The 27,235-nt window shown below is 39.0% G+C and overlaps 1 protein-coding gene across 1 annotated transcript; it reads left to right on the top strand.

Moving 5' to 3' along the window:
- The first annotated feature begins 53 nt into the window (after positions 1 to 53).
- LOC144631715 (RNA cytidine acetyltransferase-like) lies at positions 54 to 26,590 on the top strand. Its single transcript, XM_078490234.1, has 28 exons — positions 54 to 178; positions 4,657 to 4,748; positions 5,469 to 5,640; positions 7,040 to 7,162; positions 7,627 to 7,688; positions 8,253 to 8,367; positions 8,851 to 8,958; positions 10,861 to 10,994; positions 11,197 to 11,290; positions 11,844 to 11,942; positions 12,387 to 12,523; positions 13,171 to 13,428; positions 14,046 to 14,142; positions 15,035 to 15,151; positions 15,968 to 16,144; positions 16,525 to 16,641; positions 17,802 to 17,935; positions 18,476 to 18,524; positions 18,931 to 19,027; positions 19,210 to 19,317; positions 19,715 to 19,828; positions 19,917 to 19,972; positions 21,289 to 21,339; positions 21,428 to 21,496; positions 22,310 to 22,408; positions 23,071 to 23,144; positions 23,501 to 23,603; positions 24,822 to 26,590. Exons 1-28 carry the CDS (start codon positions 71 to 73, stop codon positions 24,888 to 24,890), a joined length of 3,033 nt encoding a protein of 1,010 aa, XP_078346360.1. The 5' UTR covers positions 54 to 70; the 3' UTR covers positions 24,891 to 26,590.
- Positions 26,591 to 27,235: the final 645 nt, after the last annotated feature.

Genomic DNA, 27,235 nt, shown 5'->3' with positions numbered 1-27,235 from the left:
CTTTCCTTGCGAGTCATTTTCACATGTACATACATGACGCAGTTCTTGCAACACGTGGGTCAAATCCAAAATGGTGCTCAAGAAAGTCGACAATCGCATTCGTGTTTTGATTGAAAATGGCGTCCAGAAGAAGCAAAGATCACTGTTTGTCGTTGTGGGCGACAAAGGAAAAGATCAAGTAAGTTGTACGATATCCACTAAGTTACATATTATGCGTCTTCTTGGTGCGATTTTTGTAGTCTGCAAGATTGTGTTTACAAAATATGTAAGCTTATCACTGGATTCTGCAGTATTCTTTCGTGTACTTTTATAAACTTTGATTTTGCGTTTACATACATTGTACTTTGTGAAATAAGTCATATTCAAATGGCAAGTTGTTTTGCTCTGCAGATCACGGCAGATACATACAACCTTGCATAATTATTGAAAGTGTTGCTTGTAAGGTCAATAATTTACATGTAGCTGGGTGAAGTTCAGTTGAACATAAGCTTACATGAAATCTTTGAGGGCTGACACACCATGTGAAATCAGTCGAGTAGCAGCTCTCGTAAGGCTGTAAATCTACTAGTCCTCTAGTGTAGCAGTAGCTACTGTGTCTTGGGCTACTGTAGTTGGGGCATTGTTCCTGTTGTTTGTTCTTTTGTTCTCTTGAAGGGTAGCAAGCTATTCGTGTGATACCCTGTAAGAGCTGCTATCCGAACCAGGGGCATATGACAGCAACATGTAGCAAGGGCAAAAGAGACTTCATGTACATGTACACACAATAATTTTAAGAGCTACAGTGTAGTTGAAGAAAGCTCTCAACAAACAATGCTGGATGGGTGACTCTTTTCAGCGGAATGGCGGAATGATGGAATGGTGATGGTACATTGCCCTAACCAACTAATAAAAGCTAACTGCAAGCAAACCAGGGTGAAGATAACTTTAAGCAAATTGGTGACATAAAATTTCTGTCATTCCGCCAAATAGGGTCACCCTGCTGGATAAAACATAAACGCTCACATATGTGAATGTGCCTCCAGACTAACCTCTGACCACAAGCACTGTTGTTAACTCCTTTAAATTGCATTAATGATGCTAAATGCAATTTAGACAAAGTTAATCTCTAGCCAGTGCGGTCAGTGGTCTCCCTGTTTTGCATAATGTGTCCTGTGGGGTTCACAGCGGTCAAACGCAAAAATGTGACCCTATTTGGGAAAACCGGGCTTAACGAAAATAGCGTTGTAACGTATTATCAATGCATTTACAATGCTTTGATAATGCATTTACAACGCGTTGATAATGCATTGACAACGCATTTGAAATGATTCTCAACGCATTCACAATGTTATTCAGTCTGTTGTGAAAACGTTGGAAATGTTCGAAAACGTTTAGTAACGAATAAAAGATGTTTCTTGACGCGTTGGCTGCTTTTTCCAACGTAAAAATGGGAATGTTTCGCAAAAGGTTGAAATACTGGAAAATATTTCGCTCTGTTTCAATAAAGACGTCAAAATTCGGCATCAGAGAGAATTTGATTTTATTTAACTAAGAGAATATAAATAGTTTTTATTTTTAAGAACTGCAAGCATAAAGAGCCAAGACCACGAAAATAATAATTATGTTTCGCTCCCGAACTCATACTGCGCCGTGCGTGACTTGTTGGATGACATGAACCGTCCCAACAATGAACTGGCGATTTTAAAAGTTTATCCCAGTACTATCGGCAAAGGCATTTAAGAGATTTTTATGAGTCATAAAGTCTTCTGTTTAAAGTTTTCTGCGTTTGTAAACTGGATGAAACTAAATGGTTTACAAATCTTTTCAGAAAAATCTGAAAAATAATTTATACGAGGCAGACACGGCAGACAATGTAGCGCCGCATTACTGTTTACCCGTCGCTAAAAAAATTAAAGTTTGCGCCTTTTATTTTTATGCTGTTTTATTGCAACGGCCAGCGAAGCAAGGCTTTTATTGATAACTTAACATCAGACACGTTTAATCGGCACCAGTAATGGAGAGTTGTGGTCGCGGAATAAAATATATTTATCTTCAGAACTTGTTGCGTGTATGCGGTTATCATGAAAGAGATCGAATGTTATTTGAAACTCAGGCATGCAGCATGATTTCATTCGACGCCACTTCGAAGTTTATTTTGCATTTATAGCGTTTTGCAAAATTACAGGAATAGTCCGTGTATTTGATGAGTTTCTTCTCGAAATTCAAAGCGAAATTAATGATGCAAGTGGCTCAGAAAAATCTGAAAAATAATTTTATCCTCTCTTGTTTATACGAAGCAGACACAGCAGACAATGTAGCGTTGCATGACTGTTTACCCGTCGCTAAAAAATAAAGTTTGCGCCTTTTATTTTTATGCTGTTTTATTGCAACGGCCAGCAAAGCTAAGCCTTTATTGACAACTTAATCGGCACCAGTAACAGAGAGTTGTGGTCGCCGAATAAAATATATTTATCTTCAGAACTTGTTGCGTGCATGCGATTATGGAAGAGATCGAATGTCATTTGAAACTCAGACATGCAGCATGATTTCATTAAACGCCGCTTTGAAGTTTATTATACATTTATAGCGTTTCGCAAAGTTACAGGAATAGTCCGTGTATTTGATGAGTTTCTTCTCCAAATTCAAAACGAAATTAATGATGCAAGTGGCTTTATAATACCCTGTAGAGAATTTCGAAAACTGGATGATTTTAATGCTCGGTGATTTCGTTTTCGAATGTTTCAAAACACGTTAAAAATAGTTTGAAAATATATTAAATTGATTTTGCAACGCATTTTGTTGTCGCTGAGAAACATTTCAAACCGATTTTCTTCAACGCATATTCAATGCATTGAAAGTGTTCTTCAACGCGTTTTCAATGCATTGAAAATGTTCTTCAACGCGTTGAAAACGCGTTGAAAATGCATTTGCAACGCGTTGAAAATGCATTTCCAACGGAAAAACAGCACAACGCTATTTTCGTTAAGCCTGCTTTTCCCAAATAGGGTCACAAATGACGTCTCGGCCGGTTTTTGGCGCCTCGAACGTTTTTAAGAATATGACTCGAAAGTGTGCAAACTTTTGTAGGAAAACTTAAAGAAATAGCATGGTGAAAGAAAACTTCAAGCTGGGAAATTCAGTGGAGGTCAATTATCAAATTTCCAATGCGTAAGCAGCGTATAAACCTTAACTTTCCAGGGACGGCGTTAACTTTTGGCTTTAAAGCGAAAGTTTTCAGAAATTTAAAAGGTTTGTATGGAGTGACCGCTGTGTGCCTGTGGAGGGATCTCGGGAGCTTACTGCATACCTTGTGACCTGCATACTTTCTGGGTACCTAATAGTCAGTAATTATCAGCCAATGATAGTATACATGTACGTCGGTGTGCTGTCCCATTTTTACAACATTATTTCGGTATTTTTCAGTTTACCCTTGTTACGTGACTTATTGCGTTACTCTTTGTGCCTTGTTTACGCACATGACTTTTCCTCGCTTTTCTATTGGACAGCGCTCTTAGCTTATATTATGGTCTGTACTAGCTACACGAGGCAGTCGGAATTTTCACTCGCTAGTGTTGTAAAAGCTTTCTTTTTCACCAAATAATAAATCTAAGTTTAACGGTAACACTGCTGGTGAATCGCTTCGGACCTTCTTTAAAGCTCGGGATGCTTTTGGGGTCATCTCAAGCGAGATGGATCAGAACAGTCAGGAAATTTTTAATGATCATGTGTATGCTTCATGCATGGTCGTGTGCGTTATCCATACGGTCATGCAAAAAGTTTACATATGATTGTTGATGTCATTCATTTTACACAAATGTGATTAGTTTTAGTAAATTCTCTTTTAACCATTCCTTCCAACTTGCCTTAGTGGTGTAAGTGCACTGGACTTTGCATCAAGTGGTCCAGGTTTGAGTACTGACTGGAGCCAGGTGCATGCTGGAGGAACTGTATCCCTGTGTTGTAGGAGGGGGGAGGGTGGGGGGATAGAAATACTCCTAGTTTCTTAATGTTGTGGAAACCGGGATAAGCTTAATCACCCAATCGGCCACTGAACTCAAATGCTGACTTTACAAGCTCCTAACTACATGTATCCACCCACAGACCTCTCAAGTCTCACGATTTTGCCGTGAGACTCACGACTTTTAGTTCAATCTCATGGTCTCACGACAAGACACAAAAATCTCACGATAAACAGAGTCACAAGCTATAAGGATACAATTTCTTGTATAATGTCATTTTTGGCTCACTAAGGCGATTGTCTTGCGCCAATTCTGTGTAAATCCGTAGCCAGCAAAGGTATTTCATTAGTTTGTTCGCTAGACACACAATCAAAACCCATATATAGAAGACACAAGCCGTGAAAAGAACGTTAATTTTTGTGTTGCTAAAACAGGAAAAAAACTCCTTCTCTTGATTAGCACCTGGTTTTAGTTATTTTTGTCCTTCAGTTGATTAATCTCCCGGTTTTTACTCGAATCTCCTGGTTTTTTGACCTCAATCTCCAGATTTCCGGTTCTTTGAGGTTGAGAGGTCTGCACCCATATGGTGGAAGGGAGCAAATTATAGTCATCCAATATGCTTCATATATCACTAAAGCCAGGCATATACTGTACTGATGTACATGTGTACTGTAGATTTTGCAAGTGTGTGGTTGTGTTAACTTTTCATTTTATACAGGTTGTCATTCTTCACCACATGCTGTCCAAGGCAACTGTCAGAGCAAGACCTACAGTTCTATGGTGTTATAAGAAAGAACTAGGATTCAGTAGGTAGGCACCCTTTAATATTGTTGCAACTGCAAGGAAATGATACACCAGGGCTGCAAATAACAGTCAGAAATCCCAAGTGTCTTCGAACATGATGTCTGGACAAATTTTTGATCTTAAATCATTTTACGGCAACAATGAATAAAATTCAACCTTTTGTTTTTGGTGATGTCCGACAACAATTTTGTTTTGTTTGACCAAGATGATGTCTTAATAGGACAGATGTCCTTTCAAGTGGAGGGGTACACGGGGGCGGGAGACCGGGAGAAAAGGGGCGGGAAGCGGGAGGAGAGACGGCGGGAAGAGCGATTCTCAAGGTGGCGGGAACCGGGAGAAAACGAGTGAAATTTCGTAACATTTCATTACATTTCGCAATAGACATGGAACAAAAATGAGAGAACAGCTACGGAAAGGGGCGGGAGGTGGGAGTAAAAGGTACGGGAAGCGGGAGTAAAAGGTACGGGAGGCGGGAGGTTCCGACCCCCCTGTCCCCCCCCCCCCCACTTTCAAGTGAAAAAAATATTTGCAGCCCTGTACACTGGTATTTGCTGGATCACCTTGGCAGAATAGGTGTACAGCATTTTTAAATTTCACCTTTGATTAATTTCTCTTTTAAACCTTGATAAACTACAAAATATGTGGTTAGAAAGTGCTGTGTAAATGCTAATTCAGTTGTAACCTTGATATTCAATGAGCTTCTTTGTTTGTTTTTTGATACTCCAGTCACAGAAAGAAAAGAATGAAACAGCTACAAAAGAAAATTAAAAGTGGGACCCTGGATCTAAAGAAGGATGACCCGTTTGAGTTATTTGTTTCTGCTACCAACATTCGATACTGTTACTATGCTGAAACACACAAGATTCTTGGTAATACATATGGCATGTGTGTCCTACAGGTAAGAACATCAAGAGATTGTTGATTGTAAGGCCCGGGCCAAACGTCGAACTTCATGTGAAAGGAACAAAACTGAGCGAATTCAGTTCACGATAAGTTCAACGTTTGACTTAGTTGAGTTCGTCCAACTGAATTACACGTAAGATTGACAAACGCGTTCTATCCATCTGCTTCTGCCTTCAGATGGATAGAGTATGTGTGAAGATCAACCGTGGGACAAAATTAATGTGGATCTTGTCATGAAACAAACTTAATAAATAAATTTTAAATTTGTATGTTAATGTATTTTTAGCCTCGAAATATTCATTCTTGCTGCTTTGTATTTGGTTCGACGGTCTTTTCAATGAATTATAATTGACGTTTAACCCAAGGGACAAGCATTACCGGTTTGGGTCTACCAAAACTGCAATTTAGTTTGTCACACATGTGAAGTTCGATGTTTGGCCTGAGCCTAAGGGTAGTCGCACTTGGGCCAAGCTGTCATAAGGTTAGATTATGGATCTGCAATGTGTGCAGACAGATAGATAATCTAACATCATAGGTCTGCAATGTGTGCAGAGAGAGATAATCTAGCATCATAGGTCTGCAATGTGTGCAGAGATATAGATAATGTAACATCATAGGTCTGCAATGTGTGCAGAGAGAGATAATCTAACATCATAGGTCTGCAATGTGTGCAGAGATATAGATAATCTAAAAAACATAGGTCTGCAATGTGCGCAGAGATATAGATAATCTAACATCATAGGTCTGCAATGTGTGTAGAGAGGTAGATAATCTAACATCAAAGGTCTGCAATGTATGTAGAGGATAGATCTAAATTCATAGGTCTGCAATGTGTGAAGACGGATAGATAATCTAGCGTCATAGGTCTGCAATATGTGCAGAGAGATAGATAATCTAGCATCATAGGTCTGCAATGTGTGTAGAGAGAGATAGATAATCTAGCATCATAGGTCTGCAATGTGTAGAGAGAGATAGATAATCTAGCATCATAGGTCTGCAATGTGTGCAGAGAGATAGTTAATCTACATCAAAGGTCTGCAATGTGTGTAGAGAGACAGATAATCTAACATCGTAGGTCTGCAATGTGTACAGAAAGATAGATAATCTAAAAAACATAGGTCTGCAATGTGCGCAGAGAGAGATAATCTAAAAACATAGGTCTGCAATGTGTGCAGAGAGATAGATAATCTATCATCATAGGTCTGCAATGTGTGCAGAGATAGATAATCTTACATCATAGGTCTGCAATGTGTGCAGAGAGATTAGCATCATGGGGCTGGAAATAGGCAGAGAAATACATTAGATAAAGTTTTATTACAGGTACAGTGCTTTATTAAAAGAAAACCTTCAGACAGCCTGTGTACCATGTTTTAACTTTTTATGATTTTATACAGGACTTTGAAGCCCTTACACCAAATCTATTGGCCAGAACAGTTGAGACAGTGGAAGGAGGTGGTTTGGTTGTTCTTCTGCTCAGAACAGTGTCGTCTCTGAAGCAGCTTTATACCATGGCAATGGTTTGTGTCACATTTTAGCCATTAAAATTCTACAGTACAATATGCATGTTTTTACAGGTAGTCCCATGCAAGTCAACAGTATCTAATGAAGTACTGAATCATTTAGTCTGTAGTACAGTTGAGATCCCAATAACTGAAGACCTTAGCCCTTCGAGATATGACTCTCAACTCTAGCAGCAAATATCTCGGCTCAAATTTTAATCCTCTAATGTAAGTGGTCTTTTTAACCTTAAGTATAGTCCAAATAGATGCAAAATATGTCCACATCAGCTTTAAAGCTGCCTGTAAAAATAACCTGCAATATCAAAATATCACTATCAATTGAAAGTTTAATTTTGTGTTGTTTTATAATTAGTCTTTGGATATAAATTTTTCTAGATAAGGTTCTAGAGAGAAACCACAGACAAAATTCTTCATTTGCTATCAGACTAGTAGTTTTGATTTGATGTGACTTTTTTCTCCAGGATGTGCATTCTAGATACAGAACAGAATCCCATCAGGATGTTGTTGGAAGATTCAATGAAAGGTTTGTTCTTATTCTACTAGTTACCAGTTAGCTAATTGATTTAACTTTTTCAATACCTGTAATCCTAGAGTGTCTATCACTGTACTTGCCTGTGCATTAATTAGCCATGTTCAAAACGAGCAGGGGACTGGGTACGAATATTCAATATCGATTGCACTGAAAAACTGGGCCCGTCATCTGAAAGAGCACCGAAAAATTAGTAACTCAACCAAATTTGAGAGTTATTGGTTTAAACGCATAGGTATGGTTCACTTTTAGAAATTGCTAAAATAAGAGAGCTTAGTATGGATATTTGGAGGGACAGCTGTCCATCCAGCCATACTAAGCTCTCTTATTTTAACGATTTTTAAAAGAGTTCCATGCCTTTGCGTTTAAACCAATAACTCTCAAATTTGGTTGAGTTACTAATTTTTGGATGCTCTTTCAGGTGACGGGCCCAGTTTTTCAGTGCAATCGATATTGAATATTCGTACCCAGTCCCCTGCTCGTTTTGAACATGGCTAATTGAAATGTGGTTTAATTTGTTTGATGGAGCTTGGCTGATGTTTGTTTCTGCCTTTACAGATTTATTTTGTCACTGACCTCGTGCAAGAGCTGTATGGTTATTGATGATCAGCTGAACATCCTTCCAATTTCCTCTCATACTTTATCAATCACTGCATTACCACCAAAATCAAAGGTATTTTGAATTATTTCTTGTCTCTGCACCCCTCTGCAGGAGGGAAAGGAGGGGAGGGGGGTTGCGTGATTCCTCAACCATAAACATTCTTGTTACATTATATTCATTTTTAAACCGGCCAGTTCAACTGTGGGAGTAATGGTTATTGCAAAAAAAAAAAAAAAAAAAAAAAATCCATGATAGCTTAAAGGGTGAGCAAATTACTAAAATAAGATTTATAATGGTAATAGGCCTGACTGAGTGGAGTCCAATTCGGTCTGCAATCATACAAGTGATTAACAAAATCGCGGGAGTCCAATTTGTTAATCACGAGTATGATTACAGACAGAATTGGACGACACGAAGTCCTGTTACCAATTAATCAAAACTATTACACTGTCCAATTACAAGCATGACGCCTACACTGTCCAATTAATGCTCAAATCGGGCTGCTGACAACCAATCATGTTCGACAATTATGTTACATTGTTCTCATTTCTCCAGGAAGAATCCATGAGTGCAAATGAAATTGAGCTGAAAAGTTTGAAGGAATCACTACAAGACACACAACCTGTTGGAGCAATTGTTAACTGCTGCCATACTCTTGACCAGGTATATTGAGTGAAATCCCACCTTTAAACTAGATAAAATTTTTATCTTAATTATTACTTTCAGTACGTTAACATACATTTAATAGTAAAAATAATTACTGACATTAATTAATTCTGTACGCATTACAGGCATGGCAAAGTTTACAATGTACATTGTTATTAATTACAGTTGTACCTTTGGCATAAAAAATTCAGCCGCACTAGAATACATGTATCAAAGCATATACTGACAGCTTCCTGTGAGACAACTGTCTCATTTCTCAAAATGAGAGTAACTTGGACTTAGTAGACAGCAATTATTGTCTCTGGAACTTGTCTTGCTAGGGTTAACTTAACTTATAAGGCAACAACTATTTCTCTCAATTTAGCCCTGTTTTGCACAGCATGTCGTGCCTCGCCCCATGTGAGTTTCACCTCACTGAGCTCAGCCATGACAGTACGGCACTAGGACGTTTTGGCCAACCAGTTTTCCTTTTACCAGGTGGTGTCCAGTGCAGGGCAACCTGAGGGATACGAGCCTGATCCATACTAATAATAATAATAATAATAATAATAATAATAATAATAATAATCATTTCTATAGCGCTACTTAGGGCCTCTTTACATGAGTTTTCGTCCCGGATGACTTTCGTCCTGGGATAAATTCATCTCGGTGTCCGGCCATTATCTTGTTGCTGTCTACATGATTTCGTCCCGGGATGAGTTATTTCGTCCATCCCGGGACGATTTCATCCCTGTCCTAAGCACCGGGATGAAACGTGACGAAAAACGGCATGTAGACAGTCTTTCCGGGATGAAATGTAATGTAATGTAAGCAACTCGGCATCCCGGGATGAACACGCTTATATAGGGTGTTTACCATTTACAAAAAAATTTCGCAAAATTTCCGTTGGGAATTTCCGTTGGGAAGAGTGCGTTCCATTTAGACGGGTCTCATTCGTTCACAGGCTCCTCTCTGTTGAGTTTCTGTTGCTCCCTCGAATCGTCCGCGCAAGATGTTTATACTCAAATGCCGTGATGAATGAAATCATAAAGTTCGTAGTTGACAAGGAAAATCTGATAAATTCAAAAGATTATGGGGAAAAGTATCCTTGCAGCGGCTGCAACTTTCATGAGACGCTACCTGTGCCACAATAGTAACGCTATTTTGAATGTTTTTTGTCAGCATATTCGATCGATGAATTTAATATACTTGCTTTGCCCAAAGAAAGCTTAGCTTCAGGCACAAATTTTACCTACCATTTATCGTGATGCAGTATATTTTGTAGAACTGATGCAAATACTTGAGTAGAGCAATCGTTTAAACCCTGAAAACTCAACCATGAAGAACTTTATTTATACATAAGACTGACCCGCCATTTTAGTTGAGGAGCCGTGAGACCCGGTTGTGAAAAAGGCTGGGGACTGGTGAGAAAGACGAGAAATCTGTAAATGGAACACGAATTTCCATTGGGAAGTTTCCACCGGGAAAACGGGACTACCTTTTCAGGGTTGTCCGTTTTTTTCGGGAATTTTTCAGTGGAACGAACCGAAAAGTCGTGTTCCATTTACATTCCGCCCGGAATTTCTGGAAATTTTTTGTAAATGGTAAACACCCATAAAATGAAAATTTTTTTCATCCCGGGACGAACTCATCTTGGCTCGCACGTAAAGAGGCCCTTAATTAGTATGTGGCCCAGCCATCGGATTCGTTCTTAGCTTGCAAGGGTTAAAGGGTTCACCCCCCCCCTCCCCCGCACTCTGTTACTTGTAACTGTAAACTATACAGTCTGTGAATCTGTTACAATTAACTAATAAAAGGAACAGACCTGGCATATGCTGTTAATCTCCAATGATAGCTAATCAGTACATTTACATGAATCTATTAATAAATTGAAAGTTTCTTGCTGTTGTGAAATTTCAGGCAAAAGCAGTTCTCAAGTTTGTTGAAGCAATATCAGAAAAGACCTTGAGGAGTACTGTGACCCTTACTGCAGCCCGTGGCCGTGGAAAATCAGCTGCCTTGGGACTTTCATTGGCCTCTGCTGTTGCATTTGGGTATGTTTAGAGATGACTTAGTACTGTGTGGCCAACAAAATCATTTCTCTCAAACCCATGGTACTTGAATAAAAATATTAAGCTTAATGTGCATCTTATTTGGTAAATGGCTTCCCACAGTTTCTTTTCTTTTTCTGTTGTCAGCCAATCAAGTGCAATCATTATCACGATAATTATTTTAATATTTTTTTTTGTTTCTTAGGTACTCAAACATGTTTGTTACCTCACCAAGCCCAGAAAATCTACACACATTGTTTGAGTTTGTCTTTAAAGGATTTGATGCACTAGAATTTCAGGTGTGTTTTTATCCATACAGTTTACAAATATCGTTGTAGTGATGTCTGTTTCAGAACTGCTTAGTCTTGCCCAAGCCAAAAACTAACCTTAAACTGAAATCAGTTTCATACATTGGCGCAAAAAGGTGGAATAATTTGCCCAATGCCTGGAGGGCTAAAGAAAGCTTAGCATCCTTCAATAGGGAACTAAAGGCCCTCAAAAATTTCGATATTGTAAATAGAAAATTGTAAATAGGCTAGTGCATGTAAATATTGTAAAATAATATCTTTTATATTGTAAATAAGTTTAGTTAGTATTCCTATTTGTCTTAGTGTTATTTTTGTTATGATTATTTCTTAGGTAACTTAAACACGACCACATCAGCTTTGCTGTAAATTTGTCGTGTCTTAATAAATTAAGATGTTATTATTATTATTATTATTATTATTATTATTATTATTATTAGTCTTTTTTGGAGTTGTTGTCATTTTTGTAGCCATTCTATGCTGTGGCTGTTGTGTGTGTTGTGATTCCTTGATGGTTAATAGTTTTTTTTCTGTCATTTTTCTGTAGGAACATCTGGATTATGAGTTAGTACAGTCAACTAACCCAGAATTCAACAAGGCAGTTGTAAGAGTGAATATTTTCAGGGACCACCGGCAAACAATTCAGGTGAAAAACATATACACAGTAATATACTAGGAGATGCATGTTTAGTAATCATGTTAAGCAATAACCCAGATTAAGGGGGAGACCCTATAACTACATAATGGTTACTATGGATGACTTCTAACCGTCATATCTTGGCCTCCCTTAGTATATATCCTGTGTTTAGTTTTTGGCCATGTTTTTTGGCCTTCATTTTCGGTAGTCATGACCATATGATTATTTGGAAAGTCACGTAACCTGAACACAAAAACCCTGAGTCATCCGTAACAACCATTGTGTAGTTAAGGGTAGACCTCCCCCCTTAAGATTGGTGGCTTTTATTTGTCCCACATTCCAACCGTTCTTGATTTACCTTTCCCTCTACGGTACTGTATCTACATGTACATTGTACTTCATGTTTTAATTAAAAACTAAACTAGAATCTGACACTTGTACTTTCCATTTTAGTACATTCACCCATCAGATGCACACAAACTTGGTCAGGCAGAGTTGGTTGTCATTGATGAAGCTGCTGCCATTCCTCTTCCACTGGTCAAAGATCTCATGGGACCATACCTTGTGTTTCTCTCATCAACTGTCAATGGGTAAGGCTGCGAGGAGTACATGGGAAGTTTGTTCTGGAGAATTTGATCCCTTGAATTTTTCTCTGGTTCAAAATTTTTAAAACCAGCTTGATATTTTTATTTCTCCAATTGTCATTATCATAATCATAAACACTCACTCACTAATTAATCCTCTTTGTTTGGGACCTAAGGTCATTTAATCTAAAACAAAGGAAGTTTTAAACCTCAATGTTCAGTAATGTTAATTGTACAAGTAGTACATTTTGTGAGTTCAAATAGCATTGTGGTTTATGTATTATTTGCTCAAGAGACTTAATTATCAGCAAGTCTGTGCAAGTCTTGATTCAAAAGTTCATTAAAGTCACATCAATTGTCTTTGTTGGTATGACAATGTTTTCAAAATTTTTCAGCACCTAGTTTTCGTGGTTTTTGTATCTGATTCTCAAACTGAATCAGGTATTGCTGGATGTACATATAAACATACATGAATAGTAGAAAGAATTCTCGAAACACGTGAAGAAGCAAAAAAGCCGCGGCTGCAGTTAAAGCACTTAATAAACCCCTTTCTTCACACTGTTGTCTATGATTGCAGCTCGTGTCACTCGACACATAAACTTAGAACAAATGCATGTTAGTCTGTTTTACTAGGTTTGTTTCCTTCCACTCAGATATGAAGGAACCGGCCGATCACTTTCCTTAAAACTAATCCAACAGCTAAGAGAACAGAGTACAACTTTGGGATCTGCCAAGAAAGGAAACAGCTCTGCTACACTTGGCCGAAGCCTTCACGAGATCACACTGAATGAGTCAATCCGTTACGCTCCAGGGGATGAAGTGGAGAGATGGTTAAACCATCTGCTCTGTTTGGATGCTACTGTGGTGCAGAAACTCACCTCTGGTTGTCCGCTGCCTGAAAACTGTGATTTGTATCCTGAAGCTTAAATTTCACTAGTGACATCAAAATCTTTTATTTTTTTGCTGTGTGCAAAGAAGTCCTGTCTTATAGCCCAGGGCTAGTGGATTTCCCTGTAGATTTGATCCATCACTTCCCCAATGGGTATGAAAGTAACATTTTGGACTTTTTACTTGGCAGATGAAGTAAGGCCACTGAGAACGGCCTTGGGATAAGCACACAATGGTTTCAACTTGCCCAAAGGGGAAGCTGAAAATCCATTTTCACTGCATCCTGAAACCAGGTTAAGGGGAAGTAAAACTAGTTGATAGTAGTTTCAAAGTCATTTTTAACACAACTTTAATTTGACATGGCTTAATTTTAATTTGAAAAGTTGAATAGGTAAAAGCTGTATTTTTTTACTGGTGATGGAGTAGGAGTCGTGATCAGAAGTGCAGAGCGTTACGATCTAGTTAAAACCAAACCAAAGGGGTTCTAAGCAGAGTTTCCATTATGATTCAGTGTAAAACAAAATTGTTGGAGTCGTTAGCAGAAAAAAGTACATGGAGGGCCTGCGATTGGTTTGTTGTAATGTGTTTTTTATTCCACTTCATCTGCGTGCATAATTATCATCTTAACTCTTCCCGTCAGATATTACGTTAATCGTGACACACTGTTCTCATACCACAAAGCATCTGAAGTTTTCTTACAAAGACTGATGGCTCTTTACGTGGCTTCACATTACAAGGTAATGTTGTTTTAAGTGAATATAGTCATCTTACGGAATAGGACTGTTGCAGTTTACGTGTACAATGCACAATCTAAGCCATGGAGCAGATAGCTTCTATGGCCCAGTTGTTTTAAGCAGTTTTAACCTTTCTTAAAAAAACAGTTCTGTATGTCTTCAATGATGATTTCGTTTCAAAGAATTAACACTTGGTTTAGCAGTTGATCCTGAATAGCGGCAAATTGACCTTGAACAACTAGACTCAGACATCCACAGCATTTTGATGAATCTTGTTAGACTAATCAGAATATTGTAGTTCATTTATAAAGTCTGTGTTCTAGCCTAATGGCCCATCAGGCCGGAGCTTATCCCGGTTTAGAGCATTTCTACTCCCCTCTGGATAGAATGCTAGTCCATCACAGGGTACCCCCAGCATTAAATTCGCTGGTACCCATTTATACACCTGGGTGGAGAGAGGCTCCATGAGAGTAAATTGTCTTGCCCAAATACACAACACAATGAACCCGGCCAGTGCTTGAACCCAGACCTGGGCCCGGTTGTTCAAAGCACGATTAAGCTAATCCAGGATTAGCGTGAAATTTGATTTTTTTAATTTTACATAATTTTGTTGAGGTTTTCTGTTAATATTTTCTGTCCCACAGTTTTGACATGGACCAATCTCAAACTTAACAAAATATTAGCTTTAGAAAACCCTTTAAAACAAGAGAAATTAAAATCTTGATCATCTTTTAATCCTTGGTTAGCGTTAATCGTCTTTCGAACAACCCGGCCCTGGAGTTCAATGTGCTAACCATTAGGTCACTGGGCCTCCCACACTTCATAATTAACACACTTCATAGCGCAATAAATCAACCTGTTATTACTTAGGATTGTGTTTTTGTTTTGTTTGCAGAACACTCCAAATGACCTTCAGCTATTGTCTGATGCACCAGCCCACCACATATTTTGTCTTCTGGGTCCTGTGGATCCAGCTCAGAACACCTTGCCTGAAGTGTACTGTGTCCTGCAGGTATAAACCATCAAATTACACGTATTAAAAGACGTAAAGGGCTAGCACTAAAATTAGCCAATCATTATGCTCTATTGCAGGTCAAATACTTTCAAGGTATAATTGACAAACACTGGCTCCCAAAAAAGTAAAATTAACAACAGCTTGCGTAACTAGAGGATTTCTCGCGCGAATACGGCTTTGCGTACTTTGTACTTTGCCACTGCATTCCAACAAAAACATCATGTATGCAGGCTCGGTAAACTGAAGGCCATGTTTCACTTGGCATTTTTTCTTGCAATGCAACAAACGTTGCATTGCCACTTGCCAAAAAAGTCATGTGTAACACCCCATTTTTGCAACCTGCATCGCTAAAAGTGATAGAAGCAAAGAGTTATAAACTAAACAGACAAACTAAGGCCAGAAAGGTCAAACTGTCACAAGAATGGCAAGTTTGATTTCTTGACATCTTGTCAATAAATAAAATTTCATAAACTGGAATCCACTTCAAACCTTGCAATCCTGGACTTAAACTCGAAACCCGATACTTGTTTTGCTCTATAGAATCTTTTTATCCAACCAAGCTGTATATTTGATGGCATTTGGCGATATAATGTGCACATAGGCTGAGTGAAATAACGCTATTTTGACAGGACAGTGTCCCTTTAAAACGGGCCAATCAGAGCATATCCTTCGCTCGCAAGAGATATCAAAATGATAATTTCCAACGGGTACGTTGCAAGTTGCGAAAAAAATTAGTCCCCCCTCCCCCACCTCATTTTTCTTGATGGATGATGAAGCCATCAGATTTTGTAATATTGTATTTTTTGACGTCAGGTGTGCCTTGAAGGTGACATTTCAAAGTCGACCATCATGAACAGTCTGTCGCGTGGCAAAAGAGCATCTGGTGATCTCATACCCTGGACAATCTCACAACAGTTTAATGATCATAACTTTGCTGGGCTTTCTGGAGGGAGAATTGTACGAATTGCCACCCATCCTGATTTCCAAGGGGTATGGTATTGTGGAAACTTGCTTTTTGTTTTGTTTAATTGTTTGTTTGAGAAATGTTCTATTGTAATTTAATTTGTGTTTAGTGTGGGTGGTGAAGGGGGTGGGGGTGGGGGTGGGGGTGGAGGTCTAGATCACGTTCCACAAAGAAGAAAATGCTCATTTCTGGTTTCAGACATTATCTGTTGTCAATTACGTGGAACAAAGAACAGCTTTGAACCTGTCAACTGACATCCTTCCCATAGGTTCTAAATATTATGCTTTCCGTGGGTTTGATTTGTGTTCCCATTTCGTAGCATTGAGATTATTTGCATGAGCTGAGTAACATGCTTTTTGGATTAATCTTCAATCTAATTGTTACTTTTCTTCATTTTGAACAATAGATGGGATATGGACGGCGAGCAATGAACCTTCTTATTCAGTATTATGAAGGCAACATCCCCAGCTTAGCCGAGGAAGGCCAAGAGGATAAACAAATTTCAACCTTGACTGGAGATGAGGTAAATGATTTACAAAAAATATGACCTATTAATAAAAATATGTTTCCCTTTTTTGATTTTTAAGAAGGTGTCAACTCTGGAAATGCAATTGAATGAAAGCGCACTGCGTCAAGAAAATGATTTCAAAATCGTTACAAGTCCATTCCAACGCATCCTTAAGGGCCCACTGACGTATATATTTGGACCCGTTGCTAGGGACATTCACGGTTATATTGTTTTAGCAATTTTTCTTGTTTAGTTATGGTTGAATCTTTTACTCAGCTCATAGCGTAAATATGACGTCATCGGGCCACGCCCATGATCACGTGACTAATAAAGAAAAAGTCTAAAATTTTTGATGTTTTGCATGTTATCAGAAAATCATTCATGGTGTCATGATCTTTATTTGTTTTTGTATCTTGGTAAGTATGGGTTTCATTTCATTATGGAAAATAATTTTTTTAGAGAGATTTAAAATATTGATTTGTCCATAAAATTTTTATTAAAAATGATTTAAGCAAATGAATACTTAGTTATGTTCCCGACCCAGGTCGGAAAAATATAACGTCGAAAAATAGTGAATCAAATTAAAGACCGCCAAGTATTTAGATTTTTTCTGCAAACCGGAAATCATTTTGTTTACGCATGCGTAATTCATCTGACAAGAGAACAGTGCGCGCGCTAGTTGTACGCGTACGCTTTTGAGATTATTTGCATGTGTAAAAAAAACTGCTTTTCCTGGTTCAATTTAATCTGACTGATTCTCAGATGTGAAGTCAACTGTTAGTCAGGAAGTTTTCGGTAGTTCTTATTGTTTCATCTTATTTGGTGAGTTTGAAGAAGTGTTCGAAAGGAAATTTTTTCGCACATCTGGCGCGTACAGATAGCGTACACGCAATACAACGCGCGCTCTTTTAGCACCTTAGCAACGCGCGAGAAATCCGTCAGTGGGCCCTTAAACAGCAGAATGGCATTTCAGTACAAACTGCAGTGCGCAAAGTCGTTGCACACTTTAGATCGGACGTTGTTAATTGTGAAACAAAATTTGTATGGTTATGTTTCATAACTAACGATTGCTTCTATGCAGTTGTATTGTCCCATATTCGCTTTATCTCATTCTGAATAAAATTCAACCTCAAGGGTCTAACTAATTTCAGCATATCTTGTATCATTGTTTGCAGGAAGTGGGTTTGTTGGAAGAAGTAATTTCTCCAAGAAGTAATCTGCCACCCTTGTTGTTAAAACTCAGTGAAAGACCGGCCGAACAACTTGACTATCTTGGTGTCTCATATGGACTGACATCACAACTGCTCAGGTACGTTTATTAATAATTTAAAATAGTTTATTATAGAGCGGTTTTCACTTGAATGTCAAAAGTAATTCTCGTTTGCTTTGATTTTGCGTTACCACGCTAATAATTGGTCTAAAAATCTCGCGCCATTTTCTCGTCCAATCAGAAGTAAAACCAAAACCAATCATGATTCGCTTGCACGCGTTTTCCCGCGCTTTGTGCCGTCTACGTGTATTTATTCAGTTTTGTTGGTCCTGGATTGTTTGTATCCTATTGTTATTGGCTAGAGTGATAACTTTGGTTTTAGTTTTGCGACATTCAAATAAAAACTACTCTTTTTGCAAACAAGTGCATGGTGAAAAGGACTACTTTGATTGGTTCCATGATTGGTATTTATGGTTGTCTTTTATCAGCCAAGTTTAAAAAGAGCGTTTTTAAACTAGCTTGTTCGGTCCATATTCGGGAAGTATTGGTGATGGTCTCGTTTCTTTTGCAAGTATATGAATTGCAATCGTGGGGAAAATACAAATAATTAACTTCATGTGATCTTTTCATTTCTGCTAGATTTTGGAAGAGATCTGACTTTGTTCCTGTCTACCTGCGCCAAACTCCAGTAAGAACGCGCTTTATGTATTTTCTTTATTCATGATTAGTTGTTTACTGTGGTACTTCCTTTTTACTAATTGAACTTCTGGTCTTTCAAAAAAAAAACAATTCCATTCCATATTCATTATGATTTAATACCACGTTTGCTTCGAAGAACTTCAACATCCTTCAGTAACGATCTCACGACACATCCCCTTCCCTCCCCCACCCCTAATGTACCCTTCATCTACTCTCAAGATCCCCTCCCCCCTCACCTGGCCTCTTCTTGCTACTGCACCTTAAAGCTCCGTCCAAATTTAATAATACATAAACTACGGAAGACCTTCTGAATCTCGGTTGCTATGGCATGGAATCAAAGGAGCATACTTCTTAAATCTTTTTAAACCGTCAGAAACGTATTTTATACTTTGTAGAATGACTTGACCGGTGAACACTCTTGTATTATGCTAAGACGGCTGGCTAACTCAGAAGAAGATACTAATGATAACTGGCTGCAAGCATACATGGCTGGTAAGTGTTTTGACAGGATGCAGGGACGGCAGAAAAATTTTCCAATTGGGGAAAGAAAAATGTTTGGTTTGTTATAAAGGAGGAGTGAGATTCAACTAGAAAAAGAGTAGGATTTTATTAAAACTCATTCCTTTTAGCTTTTTCTGATTGTCATTCTTACACAAAACATTTTCCCTCGTCAGATTTCTGCAGACGCTTGCTGTCCCTCCTTTCATATCAGTTTCGCAGTTTCCAACCATCACTGGCACTAAGTATGCTGAAAAACAAGAAAACTACCCAAGGAGAAAAAGGTTGGCATATTTCTTAATTCTTTCTTGTTCTTACTCAAGCATTAATTATGTTTCTGCAACATTCCCCATCTCACATGACTCAATTTTCACACAAAACTTGACTTCCACTCAAAAATGGACTTGCACACAAAACTCCACTTCTACACCAAACACCACTTCCAAATAAAACTCGAGTTCCACACAAAACTAAACTTCGACAAAAACTCAACTTCCTCACAAAACTCGACTTAACTGGATTTCCAAGTTTGAGACAGTTATCTGTTATTTTTTTGTAGGTCTTTAACACTTGGTAAAGTTTAGATCTTTTGTTTTGTTGTTGCTTTTTCATCGGATGAACTCACTGTAAAATTTTCAGCTTTAATTGGACAAATCCTGTACATTTATTTTTGTTTGATAGGTTTGACAAAAGGTGAATTGGAAGGCGTCCTTACAACGTACGACATTAAGAGACTGGATCTCTATTCTCGAAATATGGTGGACTATCATCTTATCACAGATTTGCTTCCTGCGGGTAAGGAGCTGAAAAGTTGTTACTTTTGAGGTATGATTTAAGATGGCACTATTGTAACTGCCTTTGCCTTATTGTTTTTGTCGCACAGTTTCGAGGCTGTTTTTTCTTCAGAAGCTGGACTTTGACCTTTCTGCTGTCCAATCGGTAGGTGTAGTGAATGTTTTTAAGAGAAAGTTTCTAGAAAAATCAAACAAAGATGGTCTTTTTGCGGCAAGGCTAAAAACACAGGGATTTCGCTCATCTTCTGCATGAAGGTAGTCCTTATTAAAACTAAACACGTTATGTTGTTTTTTCCTTCAAATATATTTATTTTTCTGAGAAAAACGAAATTTTCGATTTGACGTCCAGACTCGTCTAGACTCGATTCAGAGGGCACAAATTGGGTTGAAAATCGACCATTTTCATTCGATTCGCATGTCAAAACGATCAAGCGCAGAAAAAAATAAATACAACCGGTTTATTGCATGACTCTTCCTTGTCCAAAGAAGCATAGTTTCAAGAGTTTTGGTTTAATCTAATTATTTAACAGTAAACAAAACCAGACTATTCTCACGGGCCATGAAAGTCGGTCGGTTAAAAGGATCGTCATTTTCACTATGTGCCATATCTCAGAATTCCTTGAGATAAAGGTGTTTTAAGTGTAGAGGGATGATACTTTCAAAATATGCAAAGTTTGGTTTGGGCAAATGATTAAGCACTTTTCAAAAAATTATTTAAAATCGTACGAAAACGGCACAAAATCACGCCAGCCTTCGAATGCGTGACTGTACGATTTTGAATAATTTTTTGTCAAGTGCTTAATCATTTCTCCAAACCAAACTTTGCATATTTTGAAAGTACAACAATTGAAATTAAACAATTGACGATTACTTTTTCTATTATTTTTTTTTGTGTGCGAGTTATTCGCTAAACAGATTTATTATTGTAGTCAACTACAAACAAAATCGTTAAAGATTTACAACTCACTTTCAATGTCACAATATTTGAAATCATTTTTTAAAAGTGCACAAATTTATTTTCAAATTGAAGAAAACCTCACAGTAATAGGAAGAAAAGTTACCAAAGTCTAAATGACAATTTTTTTTAAAGAAGAGCCGTCCGTGTGTAATCAGTCAGTCAGTCAGTAGTCAGTCAGTCAGTCAGTCAGTCAGTCAGTCAGTCAGTCAGTCAGTCAGTCAGTCAGTCAGTCAGTCAGTCAGTCAGTCAGTCAATAGATCGATCAATGGATCAATCGATCAAAAAAGCAAGTAAGAAATTTAATTTATGATTGATTGTGATCGATCGACTGATTAATTGATTGATTGATTTAGTAAGTAATTAACCATGTTAGAAACAAACGGGACGGATTCCGACATTAAACCTGGAATTGGCTCATTTATACATTGCATGTGAACTTTATATGCAGTTTAAGTATTGGGTATGATATATTAAATGCAAACGACTTTGTTTTGTTTCTACAGGCAATTCTTCTTGGCCTAGGACTTCAACACAAGACTATAGAGACCCTTGAGGTACTCACCACAACTGTAAACGCGAACACTTTTATGTGAGGCTCGTAGCATGTTTGTGAATTATTGTTTTGTTATTTGATTTTTACAGAAAGAATTGGAGCTTCCTTCTTCTCAATTACTTGGGCTTTTTAACAGAACTATAAGAAAAGTTGTACAGGTAAGTTTAAGTTCATCATCATAATCATCATCATAATCATCATCATCATCATCATCATTTTCATTTGACACATGAAGAATTATTCAATACAATTAGAACAGTTTAGGTAGGGCGATAAGACCACAAGGTTGATAAGGAGAGGCCACCTCGTTTATCAATATATTTTATAATTAAGCTGTGGATGCGAAGCTTGGCCAATTCAGTTTAGGCCGATTAAAAAATGTCTTTCGACCCGACAAACAACATACTCATGGCGTTGCTGTACTGAATTGGTAAACTTTCTTCAATTTGCTGTTGCCGTTTGCGCGCGAAAATTCAAAAGCGAGCAGCAGCCCTCCGAGTTCTCTGCAAAACTGCGTTATCAGTGCGGAATATATCGGGTTGAATATAAGACGACTTTTTTGAGTGCGAGAAAAGAGGCGTACGTTTATAAGGTAGTTGAAGTCGTTAGTCGTATTAATTTCATAAATGCCTGCATAAGAGCCTAGTGGCCCATCAGGCCGGATCTTATCCTTGTTTCCGTAATATAAAGCGACTACCCCCTGGATGGCATGCTAGTCCATCGCAGGGTTACCCCCAGCAGTAAATTCGCCGGTACCTATTAATACACCTGGGTGAAGAGAGGCACTGTGAGAGTAAAGTGTTATGTCCAAGAACACGACCCAGTGTCCCAGCCAGGGCAGGAACCCAGACCGCTCGACCCCGAGCTCAGCGCACTAACTATTAGGCCACGGCACCTTCTCAATTTAATTTCAATTTCATGCCTTTACCTTCTGTGGCGTGTATCTTAGCTATATTTCTATCTTTTTTCAGTGTTTTAATTCAGTACTGGAGTCATCCTTCGACAGCCAAGTGACGAAAGGAAGAGAAGTTGCAATGGAGCCATTAGCTCAAGGACTTCAAGAAGATCTGGTTAGCTTTCTATTTCAGCATGATAATATCACAGAATTGCCGCAGAAAACCTAATGCACTTCTTCTTTACATTTTAAAATCTTCTCACTGACAATTGTTTTCAAATTGTTTGTATAGGCCATTTCCGAGTTACCCTTTGCCTCTGCTTCAAAACGAGTCTACGTGCGAAATCATTCAATGAAAATGAGTTTGATTTGCATGAAAATGGACCTGTAGGTGAAAATCATTTTCATATGAATGGTTTCGCACGTAGACTCGTTTTGAAACAGAGGCATAGGGTAGCTCGGAAATGGCCTATTGTCCAGATACACAAATTACGTAACCCTGTGGTTTGGTTTACTGTGATGCTGTTTCTCTGACAGACATGGGCACAAGACACGGAAATAATTCGTAACGATGGTAACTAATGAGAGTCGAAATACAATTTGTTGATTACTTAGATAGATAGATAGATAGATAGATAGATAGATAGATAGATAGATAGATAGATAGATAGATAGATAGATAGATAGATAGATAGATAGATAGATACTTTATTAACGTGAAATAATCTTAGCTTTACGGCTAGTTTACAGTTATTTCCGAAATAAAAACTAAAATCTAAATTAATTACAATATATACTACATATATTACACAGCGATTTGTTTTGCTCAAATTTCAGGAAGAAGCTGCAAAGGAACTCAAAGAAAAGCAAAAGAAAGAACTGGAAAAACTGAAAAATATTGATCTTACCGAGTATGTTCATACACTTTTTGGTCTGCCATACTGATGGTTGGGCGGTTGGCCTGTCTAGCTGTCTGTCTGTCTGCTTGTTTGTTTTTTTGTTTGTTGATCATCTAAGACAACGAATCCAAAATGTAGATATTTCTAATCCTTTTTATGCAAGTTCACGGAAGTAGTAAATTCATTGGACGTCAGTACGTTGTGATATTGCGTATTTCTTGTTCCCCCTGAAAGCTTAAGTTTTCTTGCATTGTTAATGCCCTGACCTAGGAGCTGTTTAAATCTATAAGGTATTAAGCCTGAACCGTTTGGGTACATAATTGCCTAGTGGAAGTAATCGACAGAGACACTTTCTTTATTCATGTCAGGTTTGCCATATCAGGAAAGGATGAAGATTGGCAGGAGGCTCTCAGCAGCAGTAAGAACAATGTTAATGTGATCAGCGTGACAAGTACAAAACGAAAGGCAAAAGTAAGTACATCAAGTCACAAGTTATGCTTATCTCCTCCTCCTCCTCCTCCTCCTCCTTCTCCACCTCCTCCTCCTCCTCCTCCTCCTCCTCCTCCCCCCCCCCCCCCCCCCCCTCTCCTCCTCCTCCTCCTCCACTACCACCACCACCACCACCACCTCCTCCTCCTCCACTACCACCACCACCACCACCACCTCCTCCTCCTCCTCCACTACCACCACCACCACCACCACCACCTCCTCCTCCTCCACTACCACCACCACCTCCTCCTCCTCCCCCTCCTCCTCCTCCTCCACTACCATCACCACCGCCACCATCTCCTCCTCCTCCTCCACTACCACCACCACCACCACCACCACCACCTCCTCCTCCTCCACTACCACCACCACCGCCACCACCTCCTCCTCCTCCTCCACTACCATCACCACCGCCACCACCTCCTCCTCCTCCTCCACTACCACCACCACCACCACCACCACCACCTCCTCCTCCTCCACTACCACCACCACCTCCTCCTCCTCCCCCTCCCCCCCCCCCCCCCCCCCCCCCCCCCCCCCCCCCCCCCCCCCCCTCCTCCTCCTCCTCCTCCTCCACTACCACCACCACCACCACCATCTCCTCCTCCTCCTCCACTACCACCACCACCACCCCCCCCCCCCCCCCCCCCCCCCCCCCCCCCCCCCCCCCCCCACCACCACCACCTCCTCCTCCTCCTCCCCCTCCTCCTCCTCCTCCACTACCACCACCACCATCTCCTCCTCCTCCTCCACTACCACCTCCTCCTCCTCCTCCTCCACTTCCACCACAACCACCTCCTCCTCCTCCTCCACTACCACCACCACCACCACCACCTCATCCTCCTCCTACTCCTAATCTTGGTCCTTCTCTCTTCCTCCTCTTCCTCTTCTTCCCTTTCATCCTTTTCCCGTTCTTCTTCTTATTTTCCCCCTCGTGCAATCTTCATTAATTATGAATAATTATACAGTCGAGTCTCTTAAATACGGACACCAAAGAGGCAGAGAAGAGTGTCCGTTTAATGGAGGTGTCGGTAATACAGAGGTAGAGTTTATATGAATTTTTGTCTCTTTTGGACGCGGCGAAATGTCCGTAATACTAAGGAAGGCGTACGTATTAGGAGAGGTCCGACTGTTCTTAAATTATTGAAATGTTTCTCTTCCTTTCTGTGGACACATCATAATTGGTTCTTTTTACCTTTTCAGCCGTCCGATGATCAGAAAAAGTCACACAAGAAACAAAAGAAGTCAAAACAGAAACACCACACTAGTTAACTCTGATGTCAGTTTATAACATGACAACTGTAGACCAGCAACGAATAGCAACCCTAACGCAACATTTTCGTCACTTATTCGTGTGAGAGCAAAATTCTTCCTTCGCTTCAGAGACTACGACAATCAACCCGAAAAATTGCGTACTGACGACGTTGGTTAATAATTCCGCGCGAAAATTCAAAAACTTAGCAATAACCAATCAGAGACACTGGACGGAGCTCTGTAAAGCTACGTCATCAGTAGGGAATTTTTTTGGTTGACATCTCCGGCTGTGGATCTTAACCTGCTTAAGATGAAGATATTTTGTACTTATTTAGAGTAAAACTGACAGCAATTCAAACAGCGAAAGCGAGTTTACAACAAGGCAAACACTGGTCTCTACACATTTTTTCAAGAACACGGGATTGATTGTTAAAGGAGCTACGTTACGGGCATTTCGCAGATTTTTGGTCTAAACTGTTCTGAAATTAGTGTTAGGCAACTTTACCCATGAAAACATTGTATTTGAACAATTCAAACGGAAGATATAACGTTAATTCGTGGATAGAAATCAAACTTCGGCTACAAATATCGTTTTTTGAAGACGCGCGGAAACAACCTGGAAATTTTAGCCTCAATTTTTCAAGTTGCAATCCATTTCCATCCTAGCAATCCGCAGACAAAGACGCTTGATAACAGTTTAAGTGTTCTAATAAAGCAATTTCTGATAAAAATGCACCATAAGTTTAACGTTTCCTACGACGCAAATAAAAATCTGTGAAAATCCGTGATAAAGCCCCTTACAGCAAGGCGCCCAAATGTGTGACCACTTTTAATTTATTCACATTCTTTCGTGCAGATTTAATCCAATCAAAAGTCAACTGGAAGCTATCCACGGCTTTTGATTGAATTAAATCTGCACGAACGAATGTGAATAAAGTAAAAGTGGTCACACATTAGGGTGCCTTGCTGTTAATGACGTCAAAGGAAATCACCACAGTCGATTGAAAGGCACTCGTTTAGGAGGTTTGCAATGAAGACGAACACTAATATATTAAAAGACCAATTTAGGTTTATTTCAATGCAATTAATATGCTGTAATTTATTTAGAACTTATTGGTTTCATTCTCTTCTTTTTTTCATAAATTCATGTTCAACCTCGCCCTATTTTTTCCACAGAATGTTGTAGCGAACCTCTTATCAGAATCAAAACTGCGCAATTTTTTGTTATTAGATTTTTTTTTTCGAGAAATGGCAAATCATGGGAAAACGTGCTGTATTCCGAACCGCAGGCATCGAGAAACGAATATTAACTGTTAGAGATTTTGAGGACTCGCACGAAACCTACATAATTTTTTGTTACACTTACATTATATGCAGCAAGAGACATCGCGGCAAAAGTACGTCTGAGAGGGAATAATTTCTGTTCAATGGTTTCAGTTTATGAATCCCTGAAACTGCGAGCTTAATTGCCGGATTTTATTTGTTTTCAAAAGAAAACAGAATGACGTTAATAATTCACATTAAAAAATGAATGGTTGCCTGATGCAAAAATCCTGTGAACTTGCAAAAAAGAAAAAAAAAACCGTGGCGTTTTTTCTTTTGCTTGCTTGATCACAAACTTTATAGTGACGTATATGAAAATTTCTGTGAGGTTCTCGATGGCACTCAGGCCATCTGTATGTATGATGTATTTAAAATAAAAGAAATTACTTACGAAACGTTTTTGTTATCTGCTTATTATCAATAATAAAATTTTCCTGAGTACAACGTTTTACCTATTTTCCAAATCCCAAGATAAATCTGAAATTTAGCAGCTATTTGTATAAGAATCAGCTATACAATCAGTCTAATCCGATACAGTTAGTTTTTGCGTTCGACGAAGGAGAGCGCAAGCCTAATTCTGTTTTGCGTCCTGTGTCTTTTGAGTTGGTAGGCCTGTGCACTGTTATGCGGAATGAATCGAGCCGTAATGCGCGCGCAGGTGTATGGACTCCAAATCGGCCGCCCCGATTGATTTTTGCAGGGGCAAACCTCCGCCGGGAAACTGGTAGCCACAGATGGCCTCGATTTTATGCAAAACAAGATGGCGTCCCAAACGGAGCTTAGAAACATTATTTTGCTTGAAAAAAAGGGTTAAAAACGTGTTTCCAAAATTGTAATTTTGGCAAAAATGTCATGGAGAACATTAAAAGGTTAACATCCAAGGTAGCAGAGTTGTCTTCAGCCACCGAACGTCGTAAAAAGAGTGGAAATCGAGTAAGTCGATGCGTAGTTTCGTACGGAGTTCGTTCGTAGGTAAACCAGCGTATTTTCCTCCAATTATATATTGCACAAAACTACAAATTGTTAGAATTGAATGCATC

Source organism: Oculina patagonica, chromosome 12 (genome assembly GCF_052425735.1).
Source record: "Oculina patagonica isolate OP01 chromosome 12, crgOcupat, whole genome shotgun sequence".
Lineage (NCBI taxonomy): Eukaryota > Metazoa > Cnidaria > Anthozoa > Scleractinia > Oculinidae > Oculina > Oculina patagonica.
This window is presented reverse-complemented; position numbering and strand designations above follow the sequence as displayed.